Source organism: Vidua chalybeata, chromosome 8 (assembly GCF_026979565.1).
Source record: "Vidua chalybeata isolate OUT-0048 chromosome 8, bVidCha1 merged haplotype, whole genome shotgun sequence".
Classification (NCBI taxonomy): Eukaryota; Metazoa; Chordata; class Aves; order Passeriformes; family Viduidae; genus Vidua; species Vidua chalybeata.
Window position 1 is genome coordinate 34998837 of NC_071537.1, and position 16403 is coordinate 35015239.

Genomic DNA, 16403 nt, shown 5'->3' on the forward strand with positions numbered 1-16403 from the left:
AGCAGAGGTGGTTAATGTATTCTCCTCTGTTCATTGTGTCTGCTAACCAGTGGTTCTGCTTCTTTTAGGATCTGTGATGGTTCCCACTGATGGCCACACATCAGCAAACTGTGTCCAAACTAAAGTGGTAGTTACTCTGGAAAAGCCTGTCCGTCCCTACTAATTCTGCTCATGTTCCATTGTAAGTTTAAGATCTCCTTAGAAATTTATTTAAAGCCAACTGCTGAAGTTCAGGTTAAAAGTTCTGAAAGGTTGTATCCAATGTTGTAGCATTTTGAAGTTCAGAAACCATTTTACAAGTGATTTCTCCTCATTTTATTCCTAAATTTGCTCAGTTCTTCAGTAGTGTGCATTTCAGTTGAAAATTTCTCATTTCCTTCCTCCTCTACCCCAAAATCTTCTAATTTCATTCCTTTGAAGTTTTAGAATATAAACTTTCAGTGTCCTTCCTTCCTCATTTTCTCATTAAGACCAACTGAAAAAGCCTTCTGAAAAAAGATGCCAATGTGGGTAAGGCTGTAAAACTTCAATGCTTTGTCTGCTTATTTAGGGTAGCCACTTGCAAACAGTGTATGACATCTCTGCATCTCTGCCTTTGTTTTTTTTTCTGTTTTTTTTTTTTTTTTTTTTTTTTTTTTTTGGATGCACTTTATTGTGTTGTGGTTTTGTTCAGTGATTCAGGAATGTGTGTTAGTGCTCATCGTGCTGAACAGCTACACTAAGCCTGCATTTTGGGAGGTGGTAGTCTGAGGTTACTGCAGTTTGCACTTCTGCAGGCACAGCTTTATGTGCTTTACTGGTCGCTTGTTTTTTTTTTATTTTTCAAAATACACAGTTCTGCTCAAGTCAGATACAAAGTGTTGGGTGTAATCAGGGCTAATCAGATTAGATAATATAATAATGCAGTGATTTTCATCTTAGTGGCTACAGAAATGCTCTTAGAATGGACTCTGAGATTGAGATATCTAAGGGGCTCCCTAGTAGGGCTTTGTAGAGGTAAGATCACCCTTTTAACTTTGTGACATACATGTTAAAAAAAACACCACTGGATGAGTAGCACTTCTGTGCATGGAAAGGCTAAGTCTCAGCATGGAAGTATTAATAGCATGATGTTTTGGATTTTGACTGGGCTCTATTTCACATCACTTTGGACAGTTGTAGTCATTGAGATGGCAATCTAGACAGTTGAAGTCACTCAAACTGCAAAATATACTGTAAATACTTGGGCAAGGAGTAGGGCAATGAGTCTGATTTCTGTCTTGCTTATCTCTCTTGATATATTTTGTTTTCCATCAATAGTTTAAAGTTCTGGTTCCGTTTATTGCCACTTTTGCAGTCCATGTAGCATGTTTACAGATAAATCACAAAAACTGCCAATTACGGATTCGCCCTTAGTGAATGGAGATCATGGGGAAAAAACCCAAACCAACAAGGTGCTATTGAGAGACTTAGGATTAAATTCGGTGTTGTCATGCTGGCCTTCTGGCACCTGCAATAGCAAAATACCGTGCCTTGCTTTTTGCAGGAGAATAAACGTAAGAACTGAAGTTTAACACAAGAGACGTATGTGCTTAATTACGGTTCCAGTAGGAAGGTAAATGACACTGTGGGTTTCAATAACTTGTATGTCAGGTTTGTTCAGCCTGACTGTAATGTGCTTCAGGATAAATAGGAATTCGCTAAACTTAAAATGGCCGAGCTCCCTCTTTGTTGTTCTCACCTGGCTTGTTTTCTTAAACAGCCTTGGATTTTTCCCTTTTTTATCAACACTAAGAGCTGGATCTGTGTGTCACTGAGCATGCACAGTTTGTTCTTGGTGGTGCAGCTCTTAGCCCTTGATGACCCACCTGGAAACTCTGTCAAAACCATCATAATACTTTGCCCTCACTGGGAAAATCCTCTTACTTTTCCCTGTTCTTTCTTTTAAACTCTTTTTCTTCCATAACGTTACAATAGCTGTCATTTCAACAATGTAGGGATGTATCCTGTGGAGGAGTAGGAGGTTTAGTTGTGCTGCTTACTGAAATGGATATTTTTAAATGGAAGTAAGGACAAGAACTATTTGCAGCATCTTAGATACATCTTTACTATCAGATATTCTTTGGGAAATCACAGCATTATTTGCCTTTAATTACTGTTGAGCTAGCATGCTTCTAGTGTTTTCTTAATTGACTTCAGAAATTTCTAGGCTCGCCTGTAGTAACTGATTTGTAGGTCAGTATTTTGTATAGGCTTAGGGTTTTTTTTTTCACTACACATTTAAGTTCATTGACATTGAACTGGTTTGCTTAATTCACTGATCACTTGGTGCTGTGATACCATCTTCAGTTCTTTGTTGTCAGCTTTGACTGTCTGGGAATGAGAAAAGACAAGAAAAATTCCCTCCTTCATTACTTTGGTACTCTCCTTTTATATTGCTTTTGAAAGCATTGAATTACACTATTTCAGAGCCAATCCCTGTGGAAATGCTGGCTTACAGAGTTGGGAAGACTGTCTGCTTGTTTCTGCCCTTTCTTTTGTCTTGTGTAAGAAGCAACACCAGTAAATCTGTCATTTATTCTGTGCCATCTCAGAGCTCTCTGGGAATAGCAGTTGAAAGCCTTTTAGAAATCCGGTGTACAGTTACCAGCTGCAGTACTTACTTCACTTTTTGCTGGTGCCTCCAGTTTGTGATACACAGCTTCCTACTCTATGGGGCTACTTGGACTCTTAATTATGCAATATTCCTGTCTCTCTCTGTTCTCTTTTATACAGTAGTTAATACCAGTTTGCCAGCAGAAATACTACACACAGCTTTCTGATTGCCCTCATTCCTCCCAGCTGCCTCACAAGTTACCACCACAGTCATCCATTTTTCTTACTCTGCTATTAAGATAAATAGAACTTGAAATGCTGCATGTCACAATGGATAGTTGGAGTAATTTTGTTTTCTTCAGAGGAATGTCTTCTTCCTGGAGATTTGTTGATGTCATGGTATCCATTTTGTTTTAATTGAAAATCTTGCAATTAATCTCCTGCCTCCCTTCAGTATCCATATTCCATATCCTTGCCTCAGAAGTAGCTTACAGTCCTGATACACTGATTTAAATGCAGATTGCTCTTGCAACACTCCTGGCCTAGACCCAAGAGCAAACATTAGAGTGTGTTACACTTGTTTGGCCGTGGGTGTGTTCTTAGGGATTGCTTGGTTAGGTGTGGTGTGTCCTGCCACCAGATCTGACCCTGCATCACAGGCTCATTTTGGGAACCGTTCTGACAAGCCTTGTCCCATAAAAACCTGCTATACAAAATTAGTATTTTCTAAATCAAGATTTTCTGCGCTTGTTAGTGAGGGTATGGGAACATTTTAGTGGTGAACTTCTGGAGAGCTGTAGAGGGGTAAGAGTGACTGGGATGCATGGAGTCACTGAGCAAGTAGGCAGGACTAAGGAGCTGGGTAGTGCAGTTCAACAGTGGACTTGGAATTTTGACGACTTGAGGTTTTCATTCAGAAACTGAAATTTCATTTTGAATTCCTGCTCTGTTCTTCCCGAATTTCAGTAAGTTGTTGCTGAGACTTTGTTAGCTGCGAGATTCATTTCTCATCACAGGCTTTGCAAACTACTGGTATCTTCCTCAAAAGTTTTGAAGGCTGATGCATTTGGAATTCACTTTATATGGGATTTGGGTGGGCTGAGATTTGGCAGCCTTTGAAGCATGGTCCAAGATGCACGGGTTTGATGCAGATTTGGATTAATTTTTCGTGTGTTTATTTCCCAACAGGCTGCTTGCTAATGGCTTTCCAGCTGCAGCTGTGGCAGTAGCTTTTAATGGATTTGTGCAGCTTTGCAGGAATTGATTTGCTTGCTTTTTGTAATGAGGCCTACTAGAAATATACACAAGTGTTCCCAAGAACTGGTATGAAAATAAGCACAACCAAATGGTAAGGGAAGATTTTGGTCAATGGTGTTAAGAGTTTAAGGTGACAGTGCTACTGTAGTGCACAATGTGGGACTCTGTTTCAAGGATAAGATACAAAAGCTTTTTCTGGGAGAGCAGGATCCAGTTGTGTTGTAGTTCTGAAACTGGAGTGTGCTTTTATTACTGGAAGCAGCATGTCAAATCTGTTCTTTCAAAATGAAACATGAGAAAACAGACTTGCATGTGTGCACAAGATGAGCAAAGCTAAGTCCCCTCTTGTGAACCTGTTATCAAGCAGTAGTACACAAATGAGGTTTTCTTGATAATCCAAAGGCAGCCTACCTTTGAAATCTCCAGCAGCTGGACAGGACATGTGCTTGTTTGCTGCAAAGCTGGGAACCCTTAGCACCTGGGGAAAAAAAACCAAGTGTGAAATCAAAGGGAGTGCTAATTGAGTATGTGAGGTGCACCAAATCTGACTTACGTCCTGACTTCTGTTGCCCATAAGTTTAGCAGATAGTTCAGATTTGGTCCCAGAAATTTGGTGGATGGTAGTGTAATGAAACTTACAACACACCTCCCAGACTTACGTCCTCCAAAACCCAAACAAGCTGAAAACATACAGGCAGCACCTGTCCTCCACCAAGAACAAAAATGGTACCAGCTTAGACTTCAGTGGGAAAACCGAAGAGGCAGCTTTTCTCTGCAAGTGAGAGGTGACTTTTCAAGAGCAAACAACACAGTTTGCAGAGGAGTATCCACCAGGAAAACCGACAAGTTTGTCACAGCTTTGCCACCATTTTTGCAAGGGAGACTTGAGGTTTCCTACCCCAATTGTCTCCTGTCAATGAAATGTTTTCTATCTGTTAACTCTTGTCCCTCTGTGCACTGGTTGTTGTATCAAAAAGTATTTATAGCTGTTGATCACCTGCTTACTACAGGAGGTACAGAGCTGTAGCAAGAGAATATTATCATAAAGTCAGAATTTTCACCTGAGCAATTATCTAAGAGTGGCAGATGGCTGTTACCTTTAAACAGTATTTTACAGACCAATGAAATAGGCACCATTTAACATAAGGGCTGCTTTGTTGCACACACTGTGAAGCAGGTAATGCAGAGCTCTCCAGTTTTACACCCCTGATCTTGCAGAAGGAAATAGATGATATATTATCACATTTCTTAATTCTTCCCTCTCCCCACCCAAGGAAAAGAAATCTCTCGAAGGTAACAAATTGTTCAAACCTTCCAGCTGATGCAAAGACAGACATTCTCTAGTAATTGCAAATTTCTTCTTATGCTGTTTGGTCCAAACTGGGAAGATTGCCAGCTCTTCATTCTGTAGCATGCGCTCTGAAATTATGAACTAGGTTATCAGCTATGCATTGATTTGTAAGATAGGTGCTATGAACTATTTCCCTGTAATCTGGCTAGTTATTTCCCTGCTCCAAAGACTTTTCCTTTCCAGTGAGGTACATCTCAGTGTAATTCCTGGCATAAACTAATTCTTTCAGATAATCCTTTACTCGGAAATCATTGCTTTTGCCATTTTAGACTTAAAGATTTAGGATTTATCAAGGCCTTTCTGAGTTTTTAAGAGATATTTTCATGAAGTTAGGCAATATTTTAGCTAGATTTGGATTCTGAATGCAGAACTTAAAAAGCAAAATAAATTTTCCTTTTCCCAGCCACAGAAGGGCAGAAACCAAATTTATTTATGCCCTGTTTAGGGCCAGCTCATATTTCACCTAGGGCAATAAAAGTGCAGACTTCAGTTCTTTCTCTTTTGGCAGAGCAAATGGTATGGAAAATTGAATCTCAACTTTCCTAGCACTGAGAATACAACTTTTTTTTTTTTTTAATTAATTGGGTGTTTAAGTAACTCTGCATTGAAACTGGGCAGGCAGGTGGGGCACAAAAAGACCAAGCCAGGGCTTGTGGAGCATTTTTTGTGGGACACAGTTGTCTGCTTACATGCTGAAGGAGAATGCTCTCCTGTAGCTCAGAATTCTCCTGCAGACAGCTCCAGCAGGCTGCTGCAAAAGTAATGGCAATGAAGAAACAAAGGAGCAAATTGCCAGGAAAAGTCTCTCCTGTTTTGTAGTTCATCTCCTGGAAAAAGAAGCCTCCCAGAATTTTTACCTGAGGTTTATAAAAGTGACAGAAAGGGAAAACGGTCTCCTGTATTTTTTGAGAGGGAATGTTCTGAGGAGGATAATGAATGCTCTGGCTGTGCAGTGTGGTGGAAATGAAGGGAACAGGCCCAGACTGAGTAGAAAGAAAATGTTATCCTGTGTATTTTTTGAGCTGACTGGCACATACTAAGGGAAAATGTGACAGAATTTTGTAAGGCAAATAATTCTCCATTATCCAGTAGCTAAAATGAAGAGTGAAAAGTAATTATTACGTCTAAGATACCAAGCTCAAAAGAAAAGTCTAAGTTAAGGCTGCCAGTCAGTGGCAAATGTTCTGAACAGTGCTATGTCAGAGTCTGTAAAAGGCCTTGCTGATGTGGAAGAGGCGTGTTCCAGTCATCTGGAGAGTCTGGTGTGCCCCTGCTCTCTTTGGCTGGCAGTTCTTACTGTTCTTCCCTGTCTATCACAGAATCCTAAAGCCATTGTGGTTGGAAGGGACCTGCAGGTCTAGTCTGTCGTGCTGCTCACAGCTGGGTCTGTATTGTATTCAGACCAAGAGCAACCTCTCAGAGCTCTTTATTCTGGTGAATCCCATTATCCTTGAGTGATTCCCCATCTCTCCCACCCCAGTCCTCAGCAGCTTCATTTTGACTGTCACTGCTCATTGGCCAGCCTCCCACTGAAGAAGTCAAAAACCAGAGACAATTAACCTGTTAATGCAGAATTAAGGTTACGTGGCAATGTTTTTCTAGTATTCTGCATTCACTAAAATTTAAATACCTAAAAAGCGTTGTCAGAGGAGAAAGATGTATGCTGGTTACCTCATAGCTTCTTGGATCTGTCTGGAAGCACTTTAAATAAAATATTTACACCTAATACAGTATTAGCTGCTTTTTGGAGCAATTTAGTAAAGCTGGGTGTATAAAGCAGGTTAGTTGAAGTAGGGCTTGCTATGGAAGAGGAAGTGGGGACTATTTGTCAGTTTTTGAGCAGATTTAGGAGACTGTAGAATCATTGAGTGGTCTGGGCTGGAAGGGACCTTGAAACCCATCTAGTTTCCCTGCCCTGGGCAGGGAAAGCATCAGCTAGATCTGGTTGCACATGTAGCATGAGAATTCTGATGTAAATAACTGCACATGGAACTATCAGTCTCCCTCCTGTAGTTGAGACAGAAAAAGGTTTCCTAGTCTAATTTTCCTAGAAAAAGGTTTGCTGCCTCATGTTGGCCCAGTGGTCATTGTTATCAGGGGTCAATGTGGTCAGGTTAAGGTTGAAGGGGTTTATTCCATTGTACTTCAAGAAGTTGAAGTTGATGAATTTGTTAAGAAGGTAAATTACTCTCTTGGAAGCAATTCACTGGTTTTGGTTATAGCTGCTTCGGTGAAGAGAATGCTCTTCTAGGAGAGAGCTGTTATTAAGGTCATGATTACCTGGGTTATCAGCATTACAATTACATAGATTCATAGCTGAGACATGGCTAGTCTGAGTAAAATTTGCTATGTTTATTCTGGAATTTAGTAGCAGTTGAAAAGGAGCAGGAGGGCATATTGCAAACACAGTTTGTGGTTAGAGTGATTTCTAAGGATTAAACAAGAATGCTCCATTTTATTTTTATTATTTTATTACTCTCTATTGTCTCCTCTTTTCCTGTCCATTTCCAATTCCTTGTTTTTCCCTTCTGGTCCTACAGAGCCAGCGGCATATTTCAGAGTATTAATACATAAACATTTCTCTGTTGCCTCTGTACATTGTGGAGGGGAAGTATGAACCATCTCTTGTAAGTTTAGAATAAAAACTGAGCTAAGATTCTTAGGTAATTGTAGTCAGAGAAGAGAAATGGGCCCCTCTGATGCCCAGCTCCTTGCAGGCCTTTGCACGTGTGTGTGGAGGATGAGGTGGATTGTCCTAAAATCAGTAATTTCTTCAGCTGACACAAGGAGGGTGTGTTCAAGGGGACTGGGCCTGAGGAAGGGGCTGGGGCCAAGCTCTGTGAGCGTGTGTCACCCCTGCGTGTTTCTGGGGAAGTGTTTCCTTGGGCTTGCAGCCCAGGGGACAGCTGAAGTCTGGACAGGGAGAAGTGCCCCCTGCCCAGCTGGATACATTGACATTTTTGCTTTTTCTGGCTCCCCTTTATCTCTGTCCTGTCCCAGTGTTCATGCTTCTGGTCTGCTTCTTGTCTGCCTGTGCTCTCTGCACATCCTTACCTAGGTCCAGGCTGGCCTGTGTGCTTCCACAGGGAACCTCCCTGTTTGCAGAGCTCTCTGAGCTTGGCTTGTGTAAAGCTTTAGGAGAGGAGAGACACTGAAATGTGCTGAGTCTAAGCTGGTGCTTCCTTCCTTTCCCCAAGGTCCTGGAATACATCTGGATGCTGAATGGGGAAACTGACAATCCAGAAACCTGTCTGGAGGCTGAATTTCCTGCCCACGAAATGGGGGGCAAGGGCTGAAGCAGAAGCAGTTAGCATCTCAAGTCAAATCTTATGTAGCTGTGTTAAAAGAAATCAAACTCTGGAAAGGATTAATATTAGTGTAAGATTCTCACTCATGCAGGGAGAGAGATTTTCTGTAATCTGAAACCTTTATCAGCTAGTTAACCTGATAATTTTGGGCTGCCAACTCTGTAATTAGCAGATACTTATTTATGACATATTTTTGTACTTCATTTCTGTTTTGGTGGTGATGTGGCAGAGAATTTTGGTGTGGGTTGGGTTGTTTTTATTTATGGGGTTTTTCGGTGGGGTTTTTTGTGCCTTTTTTTTAGCTTTCATGAGCTTAGATATTGACATTTTAAATTCATTCATGCATATGTGAATGAAAATGAGCCTTAAGGAGAAGCTGCTAACTCAATCAATGCTTTGTTCACCCTAAGGTAAAATTTGGAGGAAATACACACTTTAGTTAGTATTTTCTGGAAACAGAAGTGAAGCCAGTGTTTCAGACTGCAGGTTGAAGTTTCTAAAAACATGAAGTTTTTTGTCTCTTTTCCATGAAAAATAATCTGGAGGGACTTGCACAGATAATGGTAGATCCTGAAGGGCATTGCCTAGGGGGGTATCTTTATGCTATTCCCTCTTTTCTCTCCTCAGTCATCTTCCATCCTTTTTCTTCTGTTGTCTTGTGGCTTTTGGCTTGCAGCCTCCAGCTCAGTGTTAGAGACAGACACCATATTTCTGTCTTGTGTCCTGTGGTGTACTGGATGCTCTTAGATTTTACCTTTTTTCCAAGTTAGCTCACTGTTTCCTGACCACTCTGGCAAAATTTTGTAGACATAGTCCTTCAGGAAAATCTGTCCCATTAACATGAGGCATGCCTGTTAACTCGGGAGCCTTCTCATGTAGGTGCTTGATCTTTCTTGGCATCACAATTCCCCTTTCAGAGGGAGGTAATAGTTAAATAGTGCTGAAAAAGTCTGCACAAAGGGAATAATAAATTCATTTTCTCTAGCACCTAGAAACAACAGCATTTGCACCCACTTGTCTGCATCAGTTGATTTCTGGTCTTCACAGGTGATTTGTTCAAATGTTTTGCTATGCTCATAATGGAGAAAGGATTTTTTCCCCTTATATCAAGTCCCAAGTTTCCTTTACTTTCCTGCTGAGCAGTTGCCTGTTGGTGCATTTGTCCAGCTTGTCAGGGTTGGTCTGGGTGTCAGCCCTGTCCTCTGGAGTTTGAGCCACTTTGGGCTGTCCGGTCCATGTCACCTCCAGAGCTGCTCAGGATGCGCTCTGTGTCTGGCCTTAAACGGTCCCAGCCTCCTCGTGCCACTTCCTGAGGAGCAGCTGTCCAGCTCTGTCCTACTGCCTGCTCCTCAGTGAGCCTGCAGGGCTGCCACCCTCCCTCAGTTCCCTGTGGGGAGGCTGGGGACACTGGCACAAGTGTCCTTCAAGTCAGGGTTAAGCAGAGCACTGCCCCCATCCACAGAGCCAGTCCTTCATCCCTGAAAGCAGTGACTTTGTCCATGCTCCATTGGCCCCAGTGGTACATCAGTACTGTTTGTCCCTAATAATCTTCTTGTCCTTCTAGTGCCTGGAAATGTTTTCCTTGAGGCCTTGGACCATAATTTTTACAGGCACTGAGGTGAAGCTTTAGCTCATAGCCTTCTGGATGCTCTTTGCTTTTTAAGCCAGAGAACAGACACCTCACACTTATGTTACGGCTCTGTGTGTCTAAAGCAGGAATATTTTGGAAGTGTGAATGCATTTGGCTAAATCCCAGATAACTGGGAACCCTGCCTGTCAGTACCACCCTTGGTCTGAGACAGAATGACAGAGTTGTCAGATGGATTATCAACAAACAATATTAGAAATTATCGTTTAGTGTCTTAGATTTGGCAGATGAAGAATGTTTAGCTAATACAATCAGGGAAGAAAGGATATGTGTTTTCCTTGTTCTAAGTAATTATTTTTCTGTACTTTTCTATTAATTTAAAAATTCTTCTCTTGAAATTGCCAGGAACTTTGGACATTAAGTGATTACCAGGGATTTTATTTCTGAATAGTGACTAAGACAGTGTCTTGCTTGTAGAATATAGGTATTTTATTAAAAGAGCTGCAAGTGCCAAGAAAATCTATTTCATAAGATTGCTGATGGAAATTTAGCCTTGAGCATTGTCTGAACTTCAGTATGTAGCAAAAAGGTGGGAATTAGATTAACTTGGGGTGGTTTTGGTTTTTTTTTGGTTTTTTTTTGGGGGGGGTTTGGGTTTTTTTTTTCTTTCTGAATACAAGAAAGGTGGTAACAGGGAGTTGTATGCTGGTTCTTGCACTTTCCACTTAATTGCTTTAAGTTCTCTTAACTTTGGCACTAAAACTTGCTAAATCTAAGTATGGATGTTCTTACCATTTATTTGATGTCAGATATCTTTCTGGAGTTCATCAAATAATTTTGAATCTGTGGGAGTGTGTCTTTTGCCATACTAGATAGTGCCTTTATTGGAAAACTTGGAATCCTTTTCTGATGAGCACTCTAAGGTACCATGCCCAGGGAATAGGAGTTATCTGAAAGGAAGCTGACTTTTTGTACAAAGTTTTTGTGCTTCCCATTTTATCATGTCAACAGATGGGAAAAGATAGAAATCATTTTTTAGCTACACCATCACTGCATAGATTCCTAATTTTATGGTTTAGGTCTTGCAGAAAAGGAATGTTGTATTTTCTGTCTTGTCTTCAGGAGAACAAATTGAGTTTTATAATGCTTCTTCATGTACTAAATTTTAAAAATGTCTAGTAATTATTTTTCTTTTCTTTTTTCATAATGTCTCCATTTAGTTCACAATTTTATTTTTTTTTTTTTAGCTGAGCAGAGAAACTTGAATTAAAGTGCTTCAACTGAGGTCTTACCAGTGCCAAGTAGAGTGGAAGGGCATCACCTGTCTTTTTCTTGGATGACATGCAGAGGAAGAGCTATTGATTTTGTCCTAGAGACAGTCTGAGTCATGGCTTTGTCAGACAGCTTTATTAGCCATTGGTTAGCTCAGCTGAGATATGATTTTTGGCCATTTTTGACTAAGACCAAAATCCCAGAGGGAAATCAGAAGGTGCTGTGCACTGCCCGTGATAATTGCTGTAGCAACCGTGGCAATCTGACAATTTCCTTAAACATCTATCAATCCACTGTTACACTTAACTCTTCTGTTAGACATTGACTCATGACAAAGAGATGGTCCATCATCCTAATCTTCCTTTTCTGCTTTGGGGAAAGTAAGATACTTGGCTGAAAATCAAAAGTTGACCTAATGCATTTGTTACAGGAGGAGGAAGTATCTGTAAGATAGAGGCTGAAACAATCTTAGCTGGACTGCGACCAGTGGTGTTCCTTTTCTGTTAGATCTCCTAAGGCAAATGTATAATCTTACTTGTGCCTTGGGAAAATGAAGTTAAGCAAAGTTTTATTGATTGTGAAGTAGCTCATCTGGGAAGAGCCTCAGAACATCGTGAGAGGCTGTGGTTCTTCAGCACGTGCAGCTGGGCAGTGCCCGTGCTGGGAATAAGCTCACCTGTGGTTTCTGTGCGCGCAGATTGCGCACGGTGCCGTGCTGCCAAGGGCTTGGGAGTGTGTGATACGCACATGGATGGCATCAGGCAGCTTCCCTGTGACCCCTGACGGGTGGCCATGGAGCATGGAGCAAGAAAACCTTGCACTGCTTTTCTAGTACGACGTGGATGGACAATGCAAAATTAATGAAATCTGTATCCCTCTTTGTTGTCTTTAAACACACTATCTGAGAGCGTACACCACAGTCTAATTTATATCCAATTCTAAAATGGCTTAAAAGTAGTCTTGTCACACATACAGGTCTAATTCCATTTCTGTTGAGCGTCTGCTCTCAAGTTTGCTGTTCCATAAAGGTGGTGTTTGTGACATCCCTTAGAAAGGTTGGGACACTGGGAGCTTCCCACTATGTGTTCCATTCATACAGTATGTCCGTGAGACCATTGGCAGTTTTATTTTTTTAATGCCCCTGAGATTCATATTGTATGAAATAACCAGGTAACTGTGATCTTCCATTATGGAGGTTTTGCTTGGTAGGTCCTGGAAGAGCCCTGCCTTTCTGTTTACACAGGATTAAGCCCTTTAATTGCTGTCTTTGCTGGACAACAAAGAGCAGTGTATTCTTCACAGCAAGGCCCTTAAAGAATGGTTGTACTATCCATTCTGTCATTGTCTCTGCTAACACATGGACAGTATTAAAACAAATACAATGGTGGCCTGTACTGCTTCATTTTTGGACGTAACTATGGCTTTTTTAGTAATTTCTCCTGCGTTCTGTGCATGCCAGACCTCTCTCTCCGTCGTTATGCACATAGACAGACTGGTTTGTTTGGAAGCTTCCCCCTCCTCTGGCAAGTCTGTACACAGGAAGAGATGCCTGGAAAAGGCAAGGTGTGATATAACTTGTACAGCACAGGTTGGAGCCTGGAACGTCTTTGTGCACCTGCTCATTTGGCCCCTACTTGGATGTGTTGTGTTTGACACTGGAGGAGCTGAGGTAGCTGCCAGTGCTCTGAATGCCCTCTTTGCATGGAGCTGTCGGTCCGTGGGTGCAGCTACCAAATCTGCACACAGTGAACACACAGTGCTGACAAAGTCAGCGTTGCTAAACTCCTCTTTTTCTGCGCTCTGTGGAGGTGGTGACGTGGATCTGAAGAGGATAAGGACATTTTACGTTTACAGAGACATTCTGTGATGCAGCCATTTCATAAACTGAACCAGAATTCATAGGTTTTTGCATAGTCAGAATCCCGAGGTAGTCATGCCAGTTAGTAATTCAGGATTACCTAATGGTGTGTTTTATCTGTCCAAGTTACTGTGATTGTCTAATTTATTGGATAACATAAAACATAATTTAATAGTCATGTACAAAATGGCAGTCATGTGAATTAACAAGAAACCTGTATGCTCTGAATTAATTCATGGCTTAGTGCAAGGGAAGTTTCACTGATACTTCTGAAGATGGATCAGATCTATTATCTTCACAAAATGTGCTTCTAATGTTCTTGTCGTACACTCTCTTGTGAGACAAAGCAGATTGCAGATCTGTGTAGGAAAGGAAATTCAATACCAGCACTAATGGAGAAGTTTCTAGGAGGTATTTAAGCTTTAGAGCAGTAAACATGTTATCATTTAAAGACACGTTTTATGATACTAAGAGACAGCAGAATGCCGCAACTACCTTTGTACCATAAGTTTAATTTTATATTTGCACTACTTTATCTGAAAAAAAAAGGAGTATGTCCTTCAATATTAGTTGTATAGATGGAAATATTAATGTACCACATACCTGTTCTCTCTGTAGTTCTTGACATTATTGTCTTCTAGCTTGATTTGAATTCTTACTTGTGTTTGTTATGCTTTGGTTTAGGACCAGGGTTTAGTATCAGTGTCTTTTTCCTTTGTCCTTCCTGCTGATGTTTTTTTCCCCATTTCTACATATTTGAGTATCAAAGAACGGTGTGGTAAGTACAAATAGCCAGTTGAACAATTTATATCTAGAAAGATAGAAGGGTGATAATTTACTTCAGAGTTTGATTTATCATGAGCATCTTAAGGCATCGGTGTAAAAGAAGTTAGTTTAGTTGTTGGGCAATTGTTTGTCATTGGGCCTCATCTCGTTATGGAAGATGTTGTCACAGTGGCTTAAGAAGGTTTCAACAATAAAGTAGCAGCTTTAATATTTTTTTTCTTCATTTTGAAAATATTTACTTTGTATGTAAGGTTTTGTGGTTTTCATATTCTTACAGCACTTTCTGACTCAGTATTTTATTGTTGCTCTTGGTTATAGGAGAGTATTACAGTGCCTTTGAATTCTAGGGATCAGTAAGTGGCTGGAGAACTTCCAGGCAGTTCAGCGTCGGTTTGCCACTGTAAGCTTTGCAACCCGCTGAGCTGTGCGTGGGTGCTAAAGTGGTGCCCTTGTGCTTGCAGAGAGCCACATCCTGGAGGACGTGAACCGCTGCATCGTGGCGCTGCGGGAGCAGGACGCCGAGGGCCTGGACCGCGCCGCGGGCGCCATTCGCGGCCGCGCCGCCAGGGTGGCGCACGTCGTGGCCGGGGAGATGGACAGCTACGAGCCAGGAGCGTACACCCAGGGGGTCATGGGGCACGTGCAGCATCTCTCCGGGGCTGGTAAGGCCGAGCGTGGAGCTTCTGTCGCGTGCCACCTTTCCTTGGTACGCTGCGTTCAACGGGAATCCTGTGGGTCGCTGGGGTGGTGAACCCATCGTTCCCTGCGAGGTCTCCGCTCTCCCTTTAGCAAGTTGTTGAGTTAGGGCGAGACCGTGCGGTTCAAAACTAATTTTTGACATTTTATTTGAATTGCATGATCTACGTAAGGTTTCTTGAGTTATGGAAGACTGTTTCTGGGGTCCTTAATGCACGTAACGTCGTTTGGAGACTTGTGACGAATGAGGTAGCAGCTTCCCGCTTTATTGCTCGCCACGCCTGCTCTAAGCAGATGAAAGGCAGACCCAGAGTAGCAGGTGCATTATTTGTGTGTACTTCCACTTTAAAGACTGTTAAGCAGTAATCAGATGTCCCAAAAAGTCTCCAGTTTTGCAAAACAAATTTGAAACTTTCTAAAATGTTTAACAGTCCCCTCTACATTTCCAAAATATTAAAAAAGCGGGCATCCTATATTGGAAAATTCCTGTACCGGCCACAGGGGGTGTAACTGCACTATTCTATAAATGGCTTCTGTGTTTTCCATAAATGAATCTCTGGCTTGTCATAATGTGTACTTAATTAAAAAATAAAAATCTATGAAGTTCACAGTACTTCCATGTTTTAAATGGTTGCAAGTCTCATAGCTGGGCAGTTAAACTGCTCCTAAGAGATTTTCTGGCAAGTCTGTACATCCCTGGAATATAGGATTTGGCTTCCTGAACTCAAGAGTTCTACTTCCTCGCTCTGTCAGTCTAAACAAATGTCTAGTACCTTACATTTAACTGACATTTTACCACAAGAAAAGACAGGAATTTTGTTTGAGCTCTTTCTTAGTAAGTTCAAATATGTCCAGGGCAGAACTGTCTTCATGTGAACAGGAGTAAACTGACATTGCAGTGAAGTGGCAAAAGAGAACGATGGGAAGAGTTTGAAATAGGCTTGCCTGTTTTTATCTTGTTTTCTGATATTTTGATGGGAAAATAGAAAAATTTTCACCATTGCACTCCTTTCTTCATGATTTCTGGAAGTACCATGACAAATACTGAGAGGGAAGCAGCATAGAAAAGCATAGTTTAGATTCTCATGTAAAAGCTGAGCCTGTTTTTCTTGAAACTGATAATGTTTAAAGACATTGGGAGTTGACATTGATTTCTGTTCTGTTGCCTTGCTTTGACAGTAATGTAATACACCTAAACCTGTCTGTCTGCAGAAGACAGAGAGGCATAAAACTGGTTGTGGTTGGAATGTTAGCTTGTTTCAAGGGACATCAAGCATGGTCACATCTCAAATGACTTCGCAGTACTTCAAAGAATTTGTTGTCTTTATGTTGTTCAATAGGAGTGCAAAAAAGATACAAGTACTTCTCATTTTAGCCTGTATTTATGTGATCTGCAATGAACAGATATTGAACTGTGAGAGGGCTGCTTGGTATTATTTTATTTAACTTTTTCAGCTTACAGGTAAAATGCAGGTAGGTTGTAGCCCACAGGTGGAACCTAAATCATTCTATCCCAGCTGAGTCTTTCAGGTCCAGCTGATTGCAAGGGGGAAGTTCACCAGGAGTTGATGTGTTTATGCTGCCATAAGCTCCTCAGTTAACTTTCACAATAACCTCGGGCAGTGAAGGGCATCCTTTATGCCTAAGGAAGAGGTAAAGTGTTACTCATGAGAAATTACTGTGGGCAGAGTGTAGAACTCGTGAAAACAAAAT

At 41.3% G+C, this 16403-nt stretch overlaps 1 protein-coding gene across 7 annotated transcripts in view; it reads left to right on the forward strand.

Moving 5' to 3' along the window:
- Window positions 1-16403, forward strand: part of CTNNA3 (catenin alpha 3) — a 430920-nt gene that overhangs the window by 308028 nt on the left and 106489 nt on the right. For 5 of the 7 annotated variants that reach the window (XM_053948596.1, XM_053948593.1, XM_053948594.1 and 2 more), the window contains one exon: window positions 14456-14656. The exons of 1 other annotated variant lie outside the window; for it this stretch is intronic. In XM_053948596.1, the coding sequence (XP_053804571.1) occupies window positions 14456-14656 (201 nt within the window). Of the gene's footprint in view, window positions 1-68; window positions 182-14455; window positions 14657-16403 lie in introns of those variants that run through there. One more of the 7 variants, XM_053948599.1, reaches the window with a different exon arrangement.